The 25,594-nt window shown below is 40.3% G+C and overlaps 1 protein-coding gene across 2 annotated transcripts in view; it reads right to left on the bottom strand.

Moving 5' to 3' along the window:
- LOC117272151 (receptor-type tyrosine-protein phosphatase N2-like) overlaps positions 1 to 25,594 on the bottom strand; it is a 315,897-nt gene that overhangs the window by 165,555 nt on the left and 124,748 nt on the right. For both annotated transcript variants that reach the window (XM_078172961.1, XM_078172962.1), the window contains exon 11: positions 19,932 to 20,011. In XM_078172961.1, the coding sequence (XP_078029087.1) occupies positions 19,932 to 20,011 (80 nt within the window). The remainder of the gene's footprint in view (positions 1 to 19,931; positions 20,012 to 25,594) is intronic.

Genomic DNA, 25,594 nt, shown 5'->3' with positions numbered 1-25,594 from the left:
TCCAGCAGGGAAATACTCTGCACATTACCATGAAATGAGCACAGTAATGTACACTGTGGTTCATTCTTCAGGTCTGTGGCAAAACAGGTACGTCTACAACAGATAGATGTCTCGAAAAATACTGAGGGGGCGATTTGGTTTATTTCATCTTTGATTAATATTCATAGTTTATCATGAAGAGGACAGGAGGCCACTTTAGTTGATGCATCGATCCAGAGTTTATCAGACTTTATCGTTCAGTGTAAGACAGCTGAAATGAAAGCCTTTCTCTGAATGGTAACACTGCACTTTTGTAGAACATCCCTCGTTTAGGGTGAACAACAGATTTGGACTAATGTCTTTAAAGCTGCCATGCGCTCTGTGTTTTATCTGACTTTCAGCTTCCCATCAGCCAAAATCACATTATCTCAAACATGTGCCCACCATCACAGTGGAGGAAACACAAGTTCCAAAGAATAATTCTTGGGATTTGATATTTGTTAATATGTAACGTCTCACCAAATCTTGTATGGAGGAAAACACAGCTACATTGCCATCATAGGTTTAAAGACTGGTGCGATCCACTGTACTTATGATGACACCCACCTGTGATGCAGTGGTGCACATGCAGTACAATGTGCTCTTAAGCCTGGGAAAGAGCACGCAATAACCCCAGGACTGCAGTGAAAACAGTATTATTATCCTGGGTGGATTAGTTTTCAAGATAAAGCCACTAAATTAAAAAAGTATGAAGAACTTTTTATTTATTTTTATTCTATTGACTTTATCAGCAACCACATACCGTTATGATAAATCAGGCTTCCAGGCTGTAAGCATGTTATGTGAAAGGTAGACCATGTTTTCTTATCCAGCATAATGTTCTATGCATGAAAGGGATACTTTGTCAATTTTGAACCAGCTTTGCAACATAATAATGTGGGTAGTATGTGTTAATGAACTGCAGTAAACTTCCTCCATCTTCCCAGTGCTCAGATCTATCTGCCCATCTTCCAGCTCAAGATCTGAGCTGGCTTTAGGGCTGTTGCTTGAACTACAGATTGTGCTTTCGCACTACAGATACACAAGGTACAGAAGCATTTTGAGAGAGACCCGCCCCTCTCTCTTTCTCTCAAAATCAGGTCAAACTCTGGTCAAACAGTAAAAATAGGCAGTGCTGATCAAATATAAACCAATATTCTGTTACTGTATTATCTATTTCTCATCTAAAATGTGCACTGTTTGGCTGTATTATGAGAGTTTGTGAACAGGAAGTGGGCGCCATACTGTTTCCTGTATTATACAAAATTGAGGCTGAAAAAACTGAGATCAAACAGTAATACTAAACAACACTGATCAAATATGAACCAAGATTATGTTAATGCGTTGCCTATTTCTTACCTAAAATGTTTTCAGAAACATATTTTACTTCACTCTTTAACTGTAATACGAGATCACTTGGTACCAGCCAGCCGCCACATTGCTTTCTGAGTCAAAATGGACAAGCTCACATTATGTCACCCACTAGCAATGCATTCTGGAAATTGAAGGTTTTCCCTTGAACAAAAGACAACGTCATACAACGCCATAACCGTTTTTGTACCCCTTATGTATGTCCATCCCATCCTCCCCCATCTTCTTCTTCTGCCGAGTTTCATGATAATTGGAATCCATAAGTGTTGCACTACAATCATCTGCTGGACTGGTCTCTTGTCCCATTTGTTCTGCCTTTACCATGGCATGTGTGAAAAGGTGCAAGACAGCAATGTTCCTCATGTAGTGCATGTGTGACCAGTGAAAATTACTGGTAGTGGCTGAAAGGTTATCCCAGTATACCAAGTATGGATGAAAGAGACTTTAAATTGTATTAATCAGTGTAAATAAAGAAAAAAAGAGATTTTATTTGATCTTACCAAAGACAACCACACTAACATAGGGGTACAGCCTAAGATGATCTTCTTTATGTAGTTTTTCGGGGCATTAAATGACACTCCTGTCAGTCAAAGTTGATTTAGATGGATAAATTGTTCTCTGCAGAAAGCATGCAGCCTGACGTTCCACTTTCACAACAATCTTTGATCACATGACCACACAGACTACATGCCCTGACTGTCTCTACCGTCCCTGCCACGACACACTCGGTTGGAAAATCTCGTCAGCAGCGCTGCGGTTTGAAGTCCCTGGAATGCAAATTGAAAATTAAGGTGCACTTCCTTAATCTGCTGTTCTAATCCAGCTCCAAAAAGGAGGTAAAAAGAAAAAAGAAGAGAAAAATCCGTAGGAAGGGCTACATTAATTATACACAAAAAGAAGAACTACAAAAGAGGGCCTGGTCTTTGAAGATACTGAGCACTAAATGTCACTCGCAGCCTTTGAAGCTCTTGACTGCCTTTGTCTCTCACTTCTCCTCTACATGAAACACGGTGTGGCAGACAGAAAAAGCCAGCAATGGTGAGGGACATTTCAACTTAGGGGTACACGCCCTTAAAAAAAAAAAAAGATATCATATAAAAGCAAAGTGTGCTGTACTCCACTTGTGCAAGGTACAAACTTGAATTATACGTTGACAAGTGTCCGTCAGGGTGTTAAACCCTGACAGACAGGCCTTTGTCCCACGCAGATAAAATTAATTTTCAATCCCTGATCTCTAAAACATGAAATCTACAGAATCAGATGCACTGTTTAAACAGAAACAATTTATCTTGGTCACACTGTTGCAGGAATATTATTGGGTCCTGCTCACAGAGGACTAATGTTATCTGAGGACATCCACAGGTTTAAATATTTACAGTCATCATTGCAGATTTTAATCACATTCAAATCTGCTGTTTCTGTTATTTGTAAAGTAAATATTTTCACTTCACTCCCTGAGTTAAGGTGAATGTGGACGTCCCCTGACAGTAGTTATCTATCACCTGCAAGCAAAATTCTTAAATATTTTAGCCGTAGTATCAGTGTGTGATTTCTGTCTTCCTCTCGTCATGAAAAATAGATGCAGCAGTGGGATCTAAAGGGGAGCTTTTGCATTCAGTCATTAGTTTTAAGAGGTGTTCTGTCATGAACTGAAGTTTTGCAAGAGTAAAAACTTTCCTGAAGGAAAGTTGTGAGATCCTAAAGTCAATAAATTCATCTTCTAAGGGATATGAATAACTGCATTTCAATGTAATCCATCCACCCTTGTCAGGATATATCACTTTGCCTAAATTGGGCAAAAAGGCCGACCAACGTTACAAAGTATTCCATGTTTGAGTCATAATCTTGTCAATCTAATAATAGCCTTACAAAGTACAGCACTGGTACAACAAATTTAGACTAAGGTAAATATTTTATGGAGGACTTTAAGGTGCAGTGATCCACTTTTACTGAACATTACAACATTTTGAAAATTAGTGAACATTTTCCAGACTGTTTTCAAATGCAGTGGTTAGGGTGGGACATCTATCATTTTGAAGGTGACTTGTCAGTACTCAACATTTGAAGGATAAACTAAGACTTCAATTAATAGCCTGGGCTATTGTTTGCTAAGATCACTTAACTCAACAGGCTTATATCAGGGACAGGCCTATAATTTCTTTTACACAAAACTGTTGCTCAGCAAAGATGGGAAATACAATCAAATTGTTTATTTGAACCAGTATGAATATTACCGGTATAAAGATCAGGCCTCGAAAAACCTATCAATAAGTTATGACTAGAGATTTCAGTTTTGATCCCGATCCCGATGCTGTGGCTTTGAGTGTCAGCCGATACCCGATACCGATCCGATACCATGGTTGACCTAAAAAGCTATACCTTTACATGTAGAACAGAAAAGACTAGAGGCATCAGGCATTGATGACTACACAGTTCTTTCCTAAGATAAAATGGAACAAGATGAAACAGATTAGTGCAATGATGAACTATTTGTTTTTAACAAAAATAAACAATTGTGCAACAGCAGTTGAAATAGTGTGAAATACCTCCACATAGCACATTCTCTCCTTCACTCCATGACGTATGACGTAGTTCGCGTTGCAATAGATTTAAAGGGAAAAGATCGCCTCAGGTATAGGTTGCATTTTCCGATACCCGATCCATCTAATTTGACGATATCGGGGTAAGATATCGCATCGGTGCATCCCTAGTTATGACACTTGTTTTACCTTCCCCGGCATACCAACACAACACCACTTTATCCTGCCATATCAACACCTTTGATTCTTTTGATCAATGGACTCTTACGGACCTAAGAAATTTAAATAACTCACTGGGTAATCGAGTAATGGACACATATTCTGACTTTATGACAGCCTCAAAGGTAGGGAGTCACCACTTGTTTTTTCGTCGTGCCAGTAAATCTGAATGAATTACAGTCTTCCCCGGTGCTCATGGTTTTAGTAAAATGAAATGAACCAAGCTAACAACATGTAGCATCTCTATTTTGACAAAAGTTTAAACATTTATATTTGTAAATGCAATTTAAACTAATGTTAGCTCAAGCGGATAGTCATCAATCCAGTTTTATACATCCAAAGAACTTCTATAAAAATGAACTGCTCAGCACTCAGACCAGGCCTCTATTTGAGACAGGCCTTTATTTGTAAAAATGTGATGTTGTTGTGTTGTTTACCGTGAAACTGATGATATTCTATGGTCTTTTTTTATGACTTTGTGGCTCTCAGGTCCAAGCCCACTGGTTCCTGAAGATGGAAATCTCAGTTAACAATAGCTTAATTTCTAAAAAAGGGTCCATAACTTCCACAAACTGGTTACTGTAGATTGTAACAAACGTTAGACAGGAGGAAACACTGCATTTGTTGGGGGCTATTTTCAGTGGTGGATTAAGACATGATTTTTGCTCTAATGAGTATCCCAATCTGCAGGACTGCACATGTGGGACTAAGTCAAACATATCACCCAGTGGCTGACAACTGTATATGTTTCATTTTTTAACTTTATGTTGTGACTGCTGTGATTAACATATGGTTGGGTTTAGGCACGAAAACCACATGGTTAGGGTTGGGAAAACATCATGTGTTGGCTTGAAATACTCATTTGGTCAGTACAAACACAGCTGGACATGTCCTGAACTCTGGTTAAAAAAGACCTGCGTAGTCTCGAACAGTGGATCTGCTGCTGTGAGCTGCCTGGCAGCCATCTTACCTAGGTGTCACACCATCCACCATCCCCTCCTAATAATATGTATGAAACGTACAAATACAACATATCTGTGGTTTTCAGAAATGTAAAATGCCAATATTTTAGTCTGGCGTCTGGGCTGAGTGTATTGGGATCAGTACACTCTTGGTTTTGGTCTTTTCAGTGGCATTCGTTGATATTAAGACAATATAGAATGTCACCAGATTTACAATATCCACCTACTTTATCAGCTCTTTTATCCATCTAAAGACATCACATGAGACAGGTAGCCCTATAAAGGATATGGAGCATTACTGTGTATAAGTTTAGTCCCTGAGGGCTAAAGAAGAATAAATAGAAGTGTGCAGACATGCAGTGCTTTTTAGAGACTGCAGACAACAACAACAGTCAGTCAGAAGCAGGAACAACACACCCCTGTTTCAGGGGGAGATTGAGTTGGCTTTATAGGGCCCCTTGGGGTTTCACTTTGTCATTGTCACAGATTCTTCTCTCTTGGTGCATTTTCCACAAACCCTGAAACAGTCTCATATTGGCAGGACCACAGGTCATCTTCAAAAAAAAAAAAAAAAAACTCCAGATGATGAAACTGTGGTGTCATGGCTGTACATTTTTTTAATGTGATCTTTTAATGCTGTCAGCACCTCAAGTAAAAATGTAATCTACATCCACTGTATTCAGGTGGCAGCAGAAATCTGAGATGAATATCACAAAACTAAAGCGAGAAGGTATCATTATTTCGGTGAACTGACCCTTTAACAGCCCTATGATTCTAATTCAAGACAAGGATTAGATTACTGCCACAATACCAAAATACTTCCACCCACCAGAAACGATTTGTACTGCATGAGGGAAACATGCAGAGCCTGAATAATCTGTTTAACACTCTCTGTGTTCTGCACAAGGCTGTTTATAAGATTTCTAATTTACGGGACAGACAGGATGTGCACACCCAAATTCAAACAAATACAAATCATCCTGTGACAGATTTGTAAACTCTATCGCTGCTCAGTTCTTAAAATATTGATCTAATCCCCCTTGCATCGAACACGATTCCAAATTCCTCTCAAACCAGTCGTTAACAGGCAGCTCCATCCTCGCCCTGTTCTACTTTCCGGTGCAGGCAGAGAACCATGCGAAGCCAAATCTTTGTTAGTCATTCTGCTCTTTTCTATTCTCTCCTCAGCAGCCTCTCCTTATCCACCCTCTCTCTTTGGAGGGAAAAAGAAATCACGAGAAAAGGGAGAGAGGAGGAGGAGGCTGAGAGGAGAAAGACAGACTAAAGGAACAAGACTGGGGGAGAGAGAAGGCACGAGGGGTTGGGAGGGGGGCACTTGAGTGCAGTTGTAATCAAGGCCTGTGCGCTCAAGAGGGGCCAATCAATCCAGCTGTCTGCCTCTACATCTCATCAGGCATCTTGAAGACGGCTTAAAATGAGTCACCGGGTCCAGACGGCCTCCTCGGGCCGCTGAGAGAGCGAGCAACAGGCGGTTTCGGTCAGGAGTCGGTAATGATGGGAGCGTCCTGAAAATGTGAGCTGCAGTCAAACTGCAAAGAAAATGACTCGCCTCTGCCGAGAGGAAAGTGCTCACTGCCAAAGAGAGAGAGAGAGAGATGGGGAGTGTGTCGTTTAGCATTAGTGATGTCATGGTAAACACACAGCTGGACAAGCTGCAGCCTCAAAAATCTATAGAAACCAACTGATTTGCATATTCACTCCCAGAGTTAGACTTGGTAAATTCTGAAAAGCAAAATGTGCCACTGAATGCTGACGTTTGGGGTAATGGAGTCCAAGTGGAGGGAGACACCATATGAGATGCGTCGCACTATCCAAATGTGAACATCAACACCACATGTATCAAAAAATCAATTTATTGATACACATCAATTCTGAGTGTTTGGAACCGTCTCACTGCTGCAGTGCCCCCATAGCCTCGCCTCCTTACAGCCTTTTGCGACATGGTTTGTTTTACTTGTACTTCATTGCATTTGAAATGTGTGACAGTCTCAGAGGCTTCTGAACATGTGGACTACTACATAAAGAATATTGTTTTCTTTATTTTAAAACGTTTTAATTCTTGTTAATGTTTACTACAGTCATTCTGCTGTTCTCGGCTACTAACCAAGAAGAGAAGAGTCGTTGTCACTTTATAGCCTTGTTAAATGTATCTGTTAATAAATAAATTCACGTTGTATGCCTTCACTATCAATTTTTCCCTATCGTATTAAAAATGGTAACAAATATCCACATTTGGACCTGCATTTGTATAGCACCTTTCTAGTCATCTGACCACTCAAAACACTTTTTACACTACGAGTCACCCATTCACACACACATTCATAGGCTACCATACAAGGTGCAACCTGTTACTCAGTTTTTAACACACACACACCGATGGAAGCATCATTGTGAGCAATTTGGGGTTCAGTATCATGAACCCATTCCTGGTTTTATCACGTTCATACGAGTTGCTGATTTTTGTCATGAAGCCAGCTCAATGTAACTCTGTGGATTCACTTCTGTAATTATGCTGTATAATTTTGTCTTGTAGTGATGTGAACTGAAACATTAAAAAGCTGTGGTTTTCTCATATTGTGCCCTTCCAGGCTACCGTAATTTGACAACTTCTGCCTACATGAAGCCTATAGTGTACTTATGGGCATCAACTGGTGAACATCAAAAGACCAATACTCCAGTGGCTGTTTTCATATGGAAATCCTTGCTTATACTTATTTAGATAAGAAACATTTCAGCATTATGACATTAATTCTAAGATTTATTTTCCTTTGAATATATCTAATTTGTACATAATGTGCATTTCAAAATTAAGCAAAATTATATTATGAATTTCTTTAAAACATAAAGTGTTAGAGATGCTACTACTATTCTAATATTGGTTTAAAAAGGTAAGAATGGAGGCAGGTTTGAGCTTAAAGCAAAGATGCCTTCCCCGTAAACACCACAAGAAAACCTCCTCGGTTCCTTCATGTTCTCTGATGCCATGAAACTCTTTTAATATTTCAATAACAGTTCTTCCATGATATTACAGGTACCATATGTCAGATTCCGTGCCAGCAAGGAAGCTTAAAAAAACAGTAGGATGATGATGTGATAATTAGGAGCACCCATCAGACAGACATAGTCATTAAATCTGAGGATATTAAGAAAATTCTATGAGATGATTTTACTCCTATCCACTGCAGTTTAAAAAATGTATATTAAATTATTCAATCTCAGTGCTATCAAGTTTTGGGGAGGTCAAGGTCTGTTCTTCCGTTCAGCTGGGATTACAAAGTTAGTGGGATATAAATTATAGGTAATGCAGTAGGATTTAAATTAGATTATAAATAAAATATGAAGCCAAGAGGCACCTTGACACTGTCCCGTCATTTTGAATGTAAAAGATAGGACTATTATGGGCCTATTCAAATTAAAAAGCGGTGTTGGTTGTAATGTGTGTGTATGTTTGATGTGTGTGTGCAGGTGGACTCAGGATGGTGCAACCAGATCCTTTTTTCTATCTGCGTCTGTTTCCAGTCCATCAGCTGTCACTGGTGTCCTGAAAAGCAGCTACACAAACAGCACAAATCATCGTTGGAAAGTGTGAAAGCTGCAGCAAAGTTTAGCACTCCCACCTCTCACGTACAGTATTCTCACAGCAGAAATGTCGCAGCACAACCGACGGAAGCCTTCTCCTTCCACTACAGCTCTGTGGCTGAGGGAATGATGCAAACGTGATGCAAGCACGAAGCCAGCTTCGCTACAAGGTGGCCATCTGGGAGAGGTCTGCCAACCCCGCAGCAAACGTCAGGAGATGAGGCCAACTCGCAGAGATCCTGCCAGCTGCGGGAGTGGGAGAGAGGGGTTGGCGGTGCCAGCAGGCCGGTGCCAGCGCCGGGGAAATCAGGCCGGCTGGTTGGCTGCTTGGCTGAGTGGCTGGCAGGGTGGCTGCGCGGTTGGCTTGGGGATCACGTTGCACCGCTGTGCAAACTTGAGCTCGGCACAACACCTGTGTCCCCCCCCCACCAGCACCTCCCCCTCCCCTCGCCTCATATCCCTCCCTTTCGCTCGACGGCAGGACTCACAGATGCTTGCAAAGCTCCAGAGGACAGCACACAGCTCCACGCTCTCTCTGAAGTCAGACCAAAATAACCACAGGTGACTCTGGATCGGCGGGGGGGGGTTGTGCAGGCTTTTTAAAGCTCGGATGAGGCATCTTGCGATTCACAAAACGCCTCCAGCTCTGCTGTGACGACAGGCGAAGAGATAAAAACGCGGCATGGTGTCACAGCAAATTGCATCACTAAACACCAGCACCCCTCATCTCTCTCTTTCCTTACCTATTTCCATTCTTTTCTTTAGCAACAGGTGAGAGAAACTTCTAGAATCGATTAGTCTTTGGCGTGCGATGAAAACTGATTAGCAGGTGAACTGAAATGAAGTTAACTCAAATAGATTTGCCTGCTCCTGAAGGGCACAGAGAGACCGCTGGATGGATTCCAATGCGAGAGCTGTTTCCAATGCAATCACTCCGGCAATCAATGGGAACAATTAAAGGAGTTCCACGCAGTGACAGCGATGACACAAAATCAGTCAGTGGTGTTACTAATGACAGCGTGTATGGATAGGTTGTCAAATATGACCATAAAATGTTTCTCTGCAGCTGCGCATATCGCCGAAAGAAACAAGCAATATTGGAGCGAAAAGACGAGAACGCTTTCTTGGAAATGATATTCTGGGGAACTACAACTCACAGGTTTCAGGGTCATTTCATTTACTCAACAACTAAACAAGAAGTTAAGATTGAGGAAAGATTGCAGTTATGTGTTTTTATAGTCAACAGTTGATGTGAATACAAGACAAGTAAAAGGGCTCCCTTGAGAGACGGCTGATGTCAAGGCAGCATAACAGAGTTGACAATTTCCAAGCATGCAATTTACAGAGAAAACGGTAATGGAGATGAGGATGATGATGATGACGACCTTTGAAAGGCAGTGTTAGGGAAGCACTCTGCAGCTCTGTGAGATAACTTTAAATTATCCATAATCACAGGATCTGAGAGTGTATAGGCTGACAAAGTCACACAAAGACATCTAGCAGCGAAGCAACGTGCAAACTTGTCCACACAGATAACAATTTGACCACATTACTTAGACATAATTACGCATACATTTCCTCGCTTTGTTATGACACGCAAACACAAGCAGGGAGCCGCTGCTGCGAGAGGGAAGAAAGGGGACTCGACTGCAGGCTGAGGTCCGAGGGCCTGCACATCAATAACAGGGCGAAGTGAGGTAGATGAAACACATTACTTTGACCTAAAGAGCTCAGTAATTACATTTGGCATTTTGACAAGTGTTTAGCTGCAGTGAAGGTCAGTCCTGTCAGCATACGAGATCTATGCTAATCCACTCAGACGGAAGAAGACGACCAGACAAAAAGTGGAGGGAAGGAAAGAGAGGGCCCAGACGCGACTGATGCCTTTGTAAAAGTAACCTAAACCCTTCCGCATCCCAGTCATCAGGATCTGGTTTGAAGCTCAGTGACAGGAGATATCAGTTGTGAGGGATGAGTCTGACACTGCTTCCACCTCTACAAATGCAACCGCCAAAACTCGCACTTCCTACTGAATTGTCACTACATTTTTGCAAAGACAGTCCAGAAAATTCAGATTTTTCTGCCTTTTTGCATCAAAGGGCACTAAGGCATGACTTACCAGTGGGATCACTGGAGATATGTTATAGAGGCTAATGAATAACCACAACTACTAACTACTGTAATGATAAGAATTATAATACTAATCTAATCAGACCTGCAAATTTAAAAAATGCCTCGACGAGAGGGAAATAAAATATGGAGTTATCAATGAGTCAATAGCAATTCTAGTGGGGGAAGAAATCGATACAGCATTGTATCGCAATCTTTTGCATAGCAATATTCTATCAATATATTGACGGAAAGTATTGTTTTTTTGTTTTGTTTTTTAATTATATAAATAATCCATATTGCGAGTACAAGTTGCACTTTTGGTAGCCTACTAGAATAACTCAATCAGTTGCTTTGTAAGTCGACTAGATACATGTTGCTGCAGTAGAAATGACTGAAGTAAGATAAACAGACTGAATACTTTACTTTAAAGTTTTTCTTTAATTTGCAAATGAAAAAATGGATATATATCACAATTTATTTCACTATGTGTTATCGCGATACTCAGCATATCGCGAAACATTTAAAATTGCAATAATTTTGTATCCTGACCTAAGTACCATGATAACTGTGTCACACTGCCCCCCCTGAAAAGTGTGTGTCTGGTTAGGAATGTAGAAAGCTACTGGTTGCATGGCAACTAGCGGCACCCCGCTTGTGTTGCAGGAATTAGATTTTGTCGTCAGTGCTAGTGCTGCTAGCTAAAGTTAGCGAGTTTTGGTGGACTACTCTGTAGATTAATGTGAAAGTGAGCTGGAAAAGCTTGTTTGTTGTATGTGCATACTTCTGTACGGCCCTTTATCATGATGTATCCCTATATTAGTGCTTAGTCATCAAAGATTTGAGAACCTGTAGAAGAATTTGTAAAAAAAAAAACAAAAAAAACAACTACCTTAATCAGACAGGTTCTCCTCTGGTGCTTAGCCACAAACCTGAGAATCACTGGAAATCAGTAAACAAGGACCCACTCAGGCACATTTATGCTCACGTGGTAAAGAGGTCACTCATACAGAAAGGAGCTAACACCATATGAGGCTTGAAAAAGATCATTAACATCCTAAAATCACCTTTAAAAAGCAGAGGTAGCAACAGATCTTGTAGTAAGTCTGGCTGCAGCAGCTAAAGGGCTCAATAGGTTATATTGCATTAGAGGATAGAGTGTAAATTCCAATAGCAGAGTTTCCATGTTCTTTACAGATTAAAAGAAACAGTAATGCAAAAAACCCAAACAAACTCCACTTCAGTCACCGATCTACTGGCATCATTACTGGCTGCTTTGTATGTTGGCTAAAAATGTAACAAATCGTCTGCAAGCTGCTTTCTCATTGCCAGTTCTTCCTTTACGTCATGTGGACATATTTAGTTTTTCCGAAAATGGTTTGTATTGAATGGTTGTGTACACAATGTGTCCACCCTGAGACACAACTTGTAATCAGTCTGTTGGTCTGTTAGTTCATCAAAATAAACATGCTATTTTAATGCACTTGTACTGATGCTCACACTGCTCTGCACGTTGCTGTGCATGTGCTGTTAGAAGTTAGGATTCAGAATGAAAAAGTGGTCCTGTAGAAGCCATGTAAAAGTAAATGTCATCTATTAAAACACAATTAATGCAACGTTTTATATATTTAACATTTAAAATAAAAATTATTCATGGAAAAATTAAAGACAAAGTAGTCACAAAACCTGTTTTTTGATTGATATGTGAACTAGATAGGAATGATAAGCACGTCCCACCACTTTTTAAAGGGATATTCCATTAATTAGCATGTAAATTAGCCATTCACTGGTTTCCCTTCTCCAGAGGGACAATGCCTTTTTAACTTATCAAACTGATAGTAACCTCTCTGCCAGGAAATTATTTACATGTCAACACACAAATCAAACTTCAGATGCAACATTGACTCAGTGAGCAACCGGCTATTGTCTGCTGATAACAAAGGCGGGTTAGTTTAACTCGAGAACAGACTGTGATGGAAGGAAAGACTGAAACTGACCAGGAGCAACTGTCCAAACTGTCCGTAATCCCTTGAGTGGACAGCTTTTGGGCATGTGTGGGTAACTTTCCTCACACTGAGCGGCATGATTAGCATGTATGCAAAAACGTGCTGGTGGGATAAAAAAGTAGGAGTCAAATGAACAGACGGTGCAGAGAAGAGGCTATCTCAGCTGCTCTTCTCCTGCTTTAAGTGCTAATTGAGCTGCCCGCTGTCCTGACCCTGACCCCCGGCCTATTCACGGGGTCCCGTTCTCACGGCCGTGACGCACCGCTGGAAGTAGCCTGTGGGTCCCCCGCCCACCCTCAGCTGGACAATGAGGGTCACCACCTTGCTGCCCACCATCTTGACATCCACCCCCACGTTTGACAATGGCCCCCGGTGGCCCCGGAGTTGCTCACAATGGGCGGACGCGCGTGACAGAAGTGGTAACGTGGCTTCTTAAAATGCAAAACCAGGTCTGGTCGGCCTGGCTGCATTAATTGGGCATTTTGGCACCTGGAGGCCGGGGTCAGAATCGATCCGATGTAAGAAGGAGAAGGATGATGAGGTTTAAACTGGACTCATGTGAGGCTGCGGTTCAGAACTGGCTTCAGTTTTTTGTATCAAATAAGAAAATTAGACTGAATTGTCACATTAATTTAGTATGTTTGTGAAGCTATAGTTACTCCAGCAATGTAATATAGATGAGTATCTCAATTTATAGCACCATATACTTTCACTCTTCTAGATTTAAGGGGGAAAAATTGCACTTTTTCCTCCATTACATGTATTTAACAACTATAGATTTTACATCAAAAACATATTATATCATTTTATATATATATTATTAGCTTGTAAAATCAGACCCTCTGTACAAACAGAACTATGCAGTCATCCAGTAAGGGGTTAAAATCACCTTCCTCTTGACCACATCACTAAAATGTTACTTAAATGCCAACCCATCAGTGAATATTATTATATAATATAATAATAAAACGGTCTGAAAAGGACAGTTGTGCCATAATAAATATATAAATACTACTAATAATGATAATGACAATAATATTAACAATAATGATAATGAAAAATAAAAATATTAAAAATAATAAGTAAAAACAGGTAATGGAATAAAACACAAAAAAATAATTACATAAATAATGTAGCATGCATGTACATAATTATTTGATAAATAAATAAATGAATGGATTTGTAATAACACTGACATGGCTGAAAACTGGAATACATGATACATACAAATTATTTATAAATATTATCATATGTATGCATGAAGTATTTACAGTATAAGAACATACTGTAGAAAACTGAAAATACTAAATAAAATGCACATCTGGTAAAAATGTGTGTTTGTGTTGATACAGTAAATTTGCATTTATTAACAAAAAGTAAATTGGGGAATTGCTATCCAACTTACAAGGGAATATAATAAGTATGTTTTGTTGTTGTTGTTTTAACTTGCAAACTTAAGTTTGGTTTATAAGCTAAATGCACTGGATAAAATAATTATTTCATTAGATTGTTTTCACCAGATATCACACTGAAGCACCTATTCATATGCAATGTATCTGCATGACAATAAATAACTTCATGTGTCTGTCATCATCCGGTTTAAGTAAATGGGTTTTATTCCATTTGCAATGTAATTAGTCAGATTTTTAAACTTTTCTTCAATAATCTCAGACTTTCTTTCCCTATACTCAGTTTTCTACCCCAATGTTCTCATGACTAACTTCCTGTATCTCAGAAACACCTGTCAGCGTAACACACTTCAATTTAAGAGCACCACAAATTGCAGCCTCCAGAACGACTACATTAAAGGATCTGATTTCTTCTTCCACCACTGGACATAGTTCAGTGTTTAAACATTTCTTTGGCGCTCGCTGATGTCTCACGGACATGTTCGCAGACATTAAATCAAATAAAGCTGAATTATTTTTAACACAGCTGCCAGAAGCGTTCCACCACAACACACAAGTTTGTGACAGAAGAGATGGACGTCCGATCTCAACCATCCGCTGCTGAGCGCCTATAAATGATGATAAAACGACGTCATTACAATGGCCATGTAAAGCTTAATGTTTCAGAAAAGCACTATAAACCCTGGCCAGGGGGGGTGGTGGTGTGGGGATAATGTATGCTTTGGGATGGATTGATATTCTAGTTGAATATGACAAACGACGCTTTAAAGACGGCCCGCCCACGCTATTGCACTTTAGCTGAGAGGACGCCATATTTCATTTCGAGCACGTTCTGTCAAATGTTTGCATTAATAACAATCGAGGCTCATCCGTGACCCTGCAGAGCCAGCGGGAGCGGCGGGCGGGAAATGAGAACGCCAACAATAGCACTTAAAAACAGGAGAGAAGCCGTTGCATAATCAGCATAAAGCGTGTGTGTGTGTGTACGTATATTTGTGTGTGTGTGTGTGTGTGGGTGAGGAGGTGGGGTTGCAATTATCAAGCAAGGATAAGATGTTGGGGAAAAAATAGACAGCCAGCTACTCATGTAAGTTATTTGGTGTGTGTGTGTGTGTGTGTGTGTGTGTGTGTGTGTGTGTGTGTGTGTGTGTGTGTATCTGGAATTGGGCCGAGGGAATATCAGGGAAGTCTCTCTCTCTCTCTGGATTGACAGCTTGGCTAATGGCAAACATTCCTCCTCTCTTTATTCCCCACTTCATCAACACCCTCGCCTCATTACTGTGAGTCACACTGTAGCGGTACACACACACACACACACACACACACACACACACACACACACACTCCCACACACCTTCACAATGTCTTCACTGCTGGATTGCACTTGGAGAGATTATTACAGAGACCCTCTCCATGTGACAGAACAGGCAGAATTGAGTCATTTTGATTTGGAGGATCTTGAAACAGACACACTGAGGAACTGTCTGCACTTTCTTCAGACAAAAAAAAAAAGGTGGACAAAATCACCTGACAAGGACCAAGTTTAAATGCACATTACTATCCCCATTCTGAGCTTTTCTTCAGTCCCGATGTAAACTCCATTCCCAATATGACTTTTTAAAGGAACACACAGTCACCATTCTGCTGAATTAAGCTTCTCATATCTGACCGCCAAGAATGGAAGATGAGAGCAACAGAACAATTTCTCCTTCCCATTACCTGTGTCACACTCTGACTTTGCATTTATCATCATATTTCTTGTTCCGCAGACAAACCACTATGCAACTAAAGCTAACGTTGCACCTCTGAAATGAGGATAGTCTAAAAACCCAATCATAGATGGAAAACGGTAAGTTAAACGCATTCAATATAACGCAACATATTACATGCTTCACAAAGGTAATGTTCGTTGTGATTGTGCTGGATTTTATGATGAGATGTTCCTGTTATTTCAGCTCCTGCATATAGATGAATATATTCGTTGTTGCTCATCTTTCTGTTTTGATCCTGGAGTGCTGTTTTCATTGTTTTTGTCTTTGTCATTTTACCATGATTACAGTTGCACTCAGCTTCCTTTTTTTCCTTTGGTATGGATGTGTTTCTTCGGTATGGATGAAATAAGCTGGTTAAACCACAGCTAACTGAAGAAGAGCAAAAAACTCATTATAAACTTTTCCACCTCAATCTCGGATAATCACTTACAAATATTTAGCATCATCTATGATTGTAACTGCATCATTTTGAAGGTATCTCTCACCTGTTTGATTCAAATACCGCGTTCAGTGAAACCTTTTACATTTAGATGCAGTGATTTATATTAAATTCCTCAACAAAAGAGATATGTGTATGCACAGTCAGCTGTGTTTGAGCACAGCTCTAGGTCTGGCCTATAAATGAGATTTGGCTTGGTGTTTTTTGGAGTGTGGACCTGGATCAATTTGAGCAGAAAACAAAGTGCAGGCTGAGTCTGAAATGTCATTCATCACAGCTCCGGCTTCAGTCTGGAAACCAGGTGAAGTCATTTTGGCTACCTGGGGCTGAAAAGTTTAAGGGCCCCTCAATATCTTTTCTCCTTTATTGTGATGTATTTCCTGTTGAAAGGTTTTGGGGTGAGACATAGGATTGAAAATTTCCAGGAATTTAACTGTTTTCTGAAAGGCGAAAAGGATACTTTGCCAATTTTCAACCAGCTTTATATCATGCCAGTGTGGCAGTAAATGAACTATGGTAAACTTCCCAACATCTTACCAGCAGCCAAGTCTCCCTTCTCATCTCTCAGCTCATATGCGTCATCCGGTGGATTTTCACTGGCTCTAGGGCTGCTGCTCGAACTAGATTCTACCTCCACATTTTTGTATGCCAGCCACCACAGACTCAAAGAGTAATGTAGCACAAAGAGAGACAGAGCTCTCTCTTCATCAAACACAGAGAGTGGCAAATTGTGCTCAAATTGTAAAACTAGGCAGTGCTGATTAAATATAAATCAAGACTCTGTTACTGTTAGGGCTGTAGTCAACCAAAGAAAATCTTGGTCGACTAAAGTCGCACATAATCTTCAACTAATCGATTAGCCATGGGGGAAAAAAAATCTGCATGTTATTTTTACTTGTGCGGTGGTGTGTCTGTGTCACTCTGCAGTTACACCTCCAAAACGCTAGTCGGCGGTGGAGGACTGTGTTAAGTGCTGTAAAGTTTAGTTCAAATCTAACTTTATTTATATAGTTGATTCCAAACACACATTAAATATGGCTTAATAGAGACAATTTCAAACACAAGTATGCAAATTGGCTTCACTATAAATCGCAGAACCGACAGACAAACACTTGTCTTTATCTGGACACATTTCCACCACCAATACAACCTGCTAACGTTATTAGCACAAGTCTATGGAATTTTACATTGTATAAATTAACCTAGCGTCTAGTGATCTTTTCCTCCTCTCATATAAAACCAGGGACAATGGCAAAATGTAACAAAGGTAACGGCACTCAATGTGGCTCCATTACAAGTCACAACATTCACCGACAAAACAACTCTCTTATACTAAACACGTTTTCCAAGCAAATACAACATGCTAGCATTATCAGCGCCAGCCTATGGCATTTTACATGGTATACATTAGCCTAGTGACGAGTGGAGATTTCCTCTGCTCATATGAAGCCAGGATAAATCCCGAAGTATAAATGAAAATATAAATATATTTAAATCCCTGAAGGATAGATCACACACACACACACACGACTTAAAATGCTATTTTAGGGGAGGCTTTACTGTCTTCACAATCTATTGCTTCTTATCTGTGAAATACAAGTAAATACAAGCTTCGTTTCCACTGAGGGAAATGGTGTCAGTACACAGAAACAGACAGGAGGTCAGCGGTGGGCGAGTCCAACTTTCTGTCAACAAAGAGGGTGTTTTGAAAACACCCCCATTTTCACAGGCTCCCCCCCCCCCCCCCCCCCCCCCACCGCAGGAAATAATGGATTAATCCTGGTAAGCTATTGATGTAGCACTTTTCTCCTTATGAAAGTAACACAGCGATTATTCAACTAGAGAGAATTTGGTCGGATGAGAGCATAGCAACCAAGACTACAGCCCTAGATATATTACAGATGTATTGCCTATTTCTTCAGAAACATATTTGAGGGTACCATTTGGCTGTAAGACGAGAATTTGTAAGCAGTATGGCGCCCACTCCCTTTTTCCAAATTATCGTATTACAGCCAAACAGTACCCTAAAATATGTTTCTGAAGACATTTAAGGTGTATCGTAAAAATGGAGGCTGAAAAAACTGAGATCAAGTGATAGAACTGAGCAGTGTTGATCAAATATGAACCAAGATTCTATCACTGTGTTGTCTATTTATCATCAAAAATGTTTTCAAAATAATTTTTGTTACCAGGGGGCTGCCATATTGTTTCCTGAGTCAAAGCACTGAAGTTGCTTATGTCACCAGCTTGAGTGTTTATTGGTCTGGTTCAGCACAGTGCATTCTGGTAGTTGTAGGTTTTCTACCCCTTGAGCAAAAATGAATGCCACAGTCCTTTCCTCGTTTTTCTCTGGTGTGGTAGCACCAACTTCAGAGGTATTTGCATCTTTCTACTGCACAGACAGCCTTTTTTTAGTGAAAAGACCATCTTTCCAAGAGTAAAATACAAAATATAATACATAAAAAGTCCCCAGTTTATGTGGTCTTGAACTCGAGCAGCCTTGTGAAATTAGACTTCTGCCTTTTTCACCACCAATGCTTTTCTATTACCGGAGTTGAATAGTACCTAGTTCTGGTACCTGGTACAATCTCTGTCAAGGTTCCAAGCAAGCTAAGCCAAAACAAGAAGGTGGGGTTAAAACACTGCTGACCACTGACTGGGGGGAAAGAATTGTCACTTGCGCAACAGGGTACATCCTGCACAAACGATTTTTGATTAGTGACTACAATGTCTTCTTTCACTCGACCCAGAAATTATGTAGTACACTTCGCCGTACAAGAGTTTCATGCGGTGTCGCTATGGTAATCAGCTGAGTATCCCGCCTACACTGAGGGGTTACTCTCTGGAGTGTAAAACAGAGTAAAGGACCTGGTACCCAAAGTGAGCTGATTTAATTCTAGATGAACCATGCAGTGAAAATGAGACACTAGTTTCCCCTTAGCCACCTGAACTGTGTATTTTACTGCAGGTACAACTCATACTGACCGGTGATACAAGACTGAAGGCCACATTGTGCATCCTTTTGATAAAACTTATCAGACTTTTCTTATTTGCGAAAGGCATTAATCAACTGACTCATTTCCCAAACACAACTAATTTCTGGTGTCTCTTTTTTTCTTCGTGTGTTTTTAGGCACACATCCAACTCTCCAATGGATTTCCACAATGAAGCCAAACAAACATGGCTGCTTGGAGATTTGTGACACAAAAGAAAATCCTGCTGGCTTCCTTTCAAAATGGGCCAATACCAAATACTTACCCAAACTAAACCAAACTCAACACAAAGCAATAGGAAAAAAAAATCGCCAAAGAGTGCCAGTGCGGCAGAATACACAGTGGGAGGAAACAAAAAACACACATTTTCACTGAGGAGTCATAAGTTTTGAAAAATGTTCATGTGGGGCCTCAGGTGCAGCAGCAAGCCAGTGATAATGGCCTGTCTTTATCTCTGTCAGTATAAAGACAACATTACTCAAGGAGAACCTACCAGCCACGTTGGCCACATCTGCGGTGGTGACGTTCTGAGTGTTCGGGCTCACTTTGAAGGTCACAGCGGGGCCCACCACCCTGTAAAAAAACACGCATACACACAGTTAGAGGCTTTACAAAAGACATCCTCACAATCTATTTTCCATGGTGGAGAGGTGTTGTTTTCCAGACGGAGGGAGAAAACGAGCTGTGCTCATTAAAGCTCAGCCATACGTGGCGCTTGAGAGAGAAAAAAAGAGAAAGCTTTAACCTGTGGCGATCCTTTAGGCTGTTGCAATCCCTATCACCACCGTGAGATAACCTCTTGAATCTCAATGTAATACGCCTGGCGGCATTTAAGCATGCTGGGAAATGAAGAGAAGGGGTCGGGGATGAGAGGATTTTGGTCATCAACAAGAGGACTCTCTGATACGTGATTCTCAGATGAGCGAAGGCATTTCTATCGGCCTGGTTTATGATACATTTACATTTTGATTCGACGTATGGTGATTGCAAATGCATATAGTCGTGATGGATGTAAATTGAGGGTGACAGAAAGTGGGGCAGGGAGAAGAGGCAAGAGGAGAGACAACATGTACAGAAAAGGGACAGAAAGACATCTGTATTGTTTTTCTAGGTGCCCCCCCCCACCTGCATTCATCCAACATTCATGCCAATAAAGAAGCTTGAATTGAAACACTGAGGGAGCGGCAGATAGAAGCTGGGTGGTCAGAGGCAGAGCGGAGTCTCCCAATGTGATTAACCTTTTGTTTTTCCTGCTGTAATTCAGACTAAAGGCCCAGCAGGAAGATATATTACCGGGTTCCCCTCCAGGAGGTATTGTGTGCTGCTATAGGAAGTGACTGCTACTGTAACGACACTATTATAAAATATGGTGACATCATTAATGGTGCAGGTCCCATCCTAAGGCTGCCGGCAGAGAAAAAATGTCTAAAATGTTTTCAGGGATTCAGAAAAGTGGTTTTCGTTTCAGGTTGATGGATTTAAATTGTTGCACGTTCATTGTTTTGAGTGTGTTTTTGGAGGCTGTGGGGTCTGCCGCTTCAATGTAGGTAAAAACATGAAAAGCAGACTAACTGTCCTGTTTTAAAGACAAAACTTAATTAAAATAAGCACCAAGAGAATTTTGTTTTTGTTTTTTTTTTAACAAAACTCTACCTTCTATCTTTCGTCAGCAGTGCAAATTCAGCACTCATTATTATTAGTATTATTGGAATCCTTGTGTTTTTTAGAAACAAGAACGAGAACTAATGAGAAATAAACAAATTAACAACTTAGCTAACAAACATAATGTGAAAGTACAAACAATACTAGAATACTGTTGGTGCAAATTTGCAAATTTAGTCTTCTTCTTGTTTTTGAACTGCGCCCTAGATGGTTACACATACACTCTATTCCACTGATTCCCAACCTTGGGGTCCTGCCTCCCACTTGAAGTCCCAAAGCTTCACGAGGGGTCCCTTGGCATTTCAGATTTTAAGGGGTGTAAGAAAAAAAAAGTGGGCCTGAATATCAGCCTTTCGTTTATTTTTGTGAAAGAAACTAAATGAAATGGTTATCTTTTAAAGTTTCATTATTATTCAAGATCTAAACTTCTAAAAATCTTACAGGATACCTTAACACAACTTCTATTCATAGAGGCTTCACCCTTTGCCAACAGCCTTGTCCTGCATTAGAAAAATACATAGTTTAAACAGCTTAAGAGCTGAGAGAACAATGGCATCAGTATCAGAGAGAGGAAAACACTTAATTTGTCAAAAAAAGACGCCTATTAAGTGTGTGTGATTGATGAAAATTAAAAGAATACACAATACAAAGAGAGAATTGTATAAAAATGTTCCTAAAATTGGAATCTCTGATGGAATATTCACAGGATTAATCTGCTCAAAATCCATTCAAATCATTTGTTTTACACAAACTTCCTGCTGTTACTGCATCACTATTTGGGTTAGCTGTACGGTATATCAGATGTTCTGTACTGTAAATACTATGCATTGAATATAATGTGAAATACCCATAAAATATGTCACTTAGTCAGGGGTCGTCAGTATACTCAATGATTTTGCAGCCCCCCCCAGCTGGTGTCCTAGGCAGCTGCCTATGATGCATATGTGGAGATTCGTCACTGTTTCTCAGTACTGTTACTTTTTGAATGATGCTCTTTTGCACAAAATGTCCAACTGGCAGTTAAATTTTATCCAAAATAAGTTGAGAAAACACAAACAAGCACTGAAAGGATTGTTTCTCTCCTTGATATTCTAAAATAGTCAACACCATTTTTCTGAGGAGCAAAGGAGGCTTCTATGGAGGCACTCACTCTAATTTCTTCACACGTTTTCTATCTCTCCGTTGGGTAAAGAGCTCCAAAGTGTTGTTTTTCAAACCTTTAGTAACAGCCTTCGTTTGACATGCCCAGCCGTGCTTTTTTTTTTTCCTTTTTTTATTTTTTAGATGATTGTGGGTTTTTAATTGGGTTTCTTGGGCCCTGAGGTCAGTGTATCAAAGAAAAACACAAACAGCACCAAACTCACATTCACTTTATGCAGAAGTAATGTTACACTACTCTACCGTTTAAGGTGCAATAACAAACTAATTAGACTGGGTCAAATGAATGATCCCCAGGGGGAAACTTGGTGAAGCTAAGTGCGTGAAGTCGAAAAGAAATAATAAAACACCTCTCTTTGTCTCGTTTGTTATGGATGCCACAGTGTACTGTCCTGCTCTGTGCTGGACCTGTTATATTCCACATTATATCTTTTTTGGAGTCAAGTTTAAATATAAACTGAGCAGCAAATATGACAAAAAGAGCCTCGGCTGCTCTGTCAGAGGAACTCCGCACAACGCGTCAGCTCATTTTTTTCTGACCATTATTTCTCCTCCGAGATATGAGGCCGATATATTTGTCACGTCTATGAAGTGATTTATCAGCCGGTGCAGGCGAAGTCTCCGTGTGTGACGAGGAGGGAAAATCACTCATGTTGAGTTGATCACATATCCATGTGTCGGCCCTCTGCCACCCAGGGCAGCTCCCGCACAAAGACACCACATCGACTTTAAACCCTGTAAAATGACCTCGTCACTCACCGGGCCCAAAGAAGCTCACACGAGGTGATTTCTACATCTGCTGGTGCTCATATTTATCATTTGGAAAAATGTTAGACTATATGCCGAAGCAAGTTCAGGAGCCTTCAACATGGTGATCATCCATTTACACGTGGTACATAAAGAGTAATAAATGCAAACCACTTCAAACTCATTAATGTGGTGTTTTTCATTTAACTGCAAAATAATATGATGTGTGTGACATTTAGAGTTTTTTATCTAACAGCAACATTATGCTGACTGATTGCATGGAAACAAGAAGAAGATGGCGATGATGATGATGATGATGATGATGTGGGGAACTGAAGCAATGCATCCTACTATCTAAAAAACAGTGACAGCTCTGATGGCATGACTGACAACAGACACAAATCCTATCTGTTTAAAAAGATAAAACATATTTTAGTCTTTGGTGGAGAGAATAATAACACCTTTACACAAGGAATGCTTCTTTTTTCATGGGCATTGAAGGACAACCCCAAGATATGTTTTTTCCTACTTTGTCAGTGGGGAACAAATACCCTGAACCAAAGTGTTTTGATAATCATTACTCATGAATTTCTCAGTGATGAAATAGTAATTTAGTTCTTTTAATACTATAGTAATACCACAAGGCTGAGAGTACTCAAGCATTCAAAATACTAAAACCCTAACCCTAACTTCCTATGGCTCTTATGTGATACATGCACCTCACTGTAAGAGACATAAAACATTAAAAATCCCCCAAATGTTTTGCATTATTCCAGATTAGATACAGGATGACAGGCTTTTTTACAGATTGAGAAGAATCTCTAAAGTCTAAAGTCATCATGTCATCGAGCTGAAACGAGGCCGCCCCTCACACTTCCTGAAAAGTCATAACTTTGAGGATACAAGATTTTCCCCAAACAGTCATCTTTTATGAGTTTAACAGATGCTGACAGTAAAAGATCAATCAGAAATAAACTAGTAACTTCAGACATGAGATACTGTAAATGAACTAGAATGAAAAACTATATTATTTTAGTAGGGAAATAAGAAAGTCTCTTCAAAAATCTTAAGTCAATTTTGTTCATAGTTGAGTCCTAAAAGTCTTATTTGTTAAAAACAAAAGACAGAATCAGTTGTTTTCACCTCAGATCTACATGTTGCATGTTTTCTTGGATTAAGTAAAATGTTTTGCTGATACAGGACATTGATTTCAATTGTTTCAATATACTAAACCCATTTTGATAAAAGCATTCTAAGTGTTGATCAAATCAGGCCTTTAGGACAAAAAAACCAGGGCTAAATGAAGCTCTGATCCAACATCAGCTGATTGTGATGACTGCTCATACAGTATTAAAGTGTCTTTTGTACCAAAATTAAGTTAAATGGCAGATTTTTTTCACATAACCATTTAAGAGTCTACATTAGGACTAAATGATGGATAAAGATGGAGACTTTTTGCAGTGTTCACTATCAGTCTACATCCGGTACATCATCCTCATCATCCTCACATCCAGCCAGTTCAGGCTCACTCTCTCCTCCTAGTGGCGGCTCTTTGATATAACCCCTCAGCTCAGACAGACATTACATCACCTCAACCCTCCTGTTTAAAAAAAAAAAACATCCAGTCTACAGTGACAGTTACGCAACAGCCATCATTATTCGGCGGCCAGCTACAGTCAAAGGCTCTGCCAAGCCACCCACATCAATGCTTCCCTCCCGCCCGCCACTTCGCCCTCAACCACTACCAGGCCACCACGCCAGCTAAAAACATTTCCAAGGCCTTTTCGCTGAAAGCGCTCACCGTCAGTATTATCTAATCAGTATTGAATTGTTCCAAATGAAACGCAAAGGTGTGAGTCACTCTACAGGTTTGTTTTGTGTCCTGGCACAAAGTGTGTAGGCCCACTTTTATGATTCATATGTTTGCCAGTGTGGAATTTTTTTTTTTTTTTTTTTTTTTTGCTGCAGGCTCGCTGAACTGCCGCTGCTCTCTGGCTCCGGCCCCCGAGAGGAAACTGTTAGCAAAAGGGAAGTTTTGTTGTCTTTTTCAGTGGCTGAGGTTGTGCAGGTCGCTGACTACTTTGTTGAGAGACATTTTTGTTGTTGTAATATGCTAATCTGGTGCTTCTGTGTGAGGTGTAAGGTTGAAGTGCCTGCGGTGTTGCTGCCTGGCAAATGGATGAAAGAGACTTTGTTCAGTGGCTGAGGTGCAGGATAAATGTATAGGAGAAGAGGGAGGAACACATATACTGCTATGACTTTATACAGTGCTTCGATTCAGTTACAGGCAACATGTCTTAAACCTTTGTGACAAATTCAGACAGTAACACTCATAGTTTTGAATTTATTTGTCCAGTTTTTGAGATATCTACAGTGTGGAAGATATTTGCCTCTACTCAAATACAATGGAGCAGAATGGAATTTCTTTTGTGGTGTTCAATAAAGTCATACATTTAAAAAATGAAACAGCAACATCCAATGGTGTGGTGGTTAGCACTGTCGCCTCACAGCAAGAGGGTTGCCGGTTCGATCCCAGGTGTGGGAGCCCTTCTGTGCAGAGTTTGCACGTTCTCCCCGCGTCAGTGTGGG

This window comes from Epinephelus lanceolatus, chromosome 12 (genome assembly GCF_041903045.1).
Source record: "Epinephelus lanceolatus isolate andai-2023 chromosome 12, ASM4190304v1, whole genome shotgun sequence".
Classification (NCBI taxonomy): Eukaryota; Metazoa; Chordata; class Actinopteri; order Perciformes; family Serranidae; genus Epinephelus; species Epinephelus lanceolatus.
This window is presented reverse-complemented; position numbering and strand designations above follow the sequence as displayed.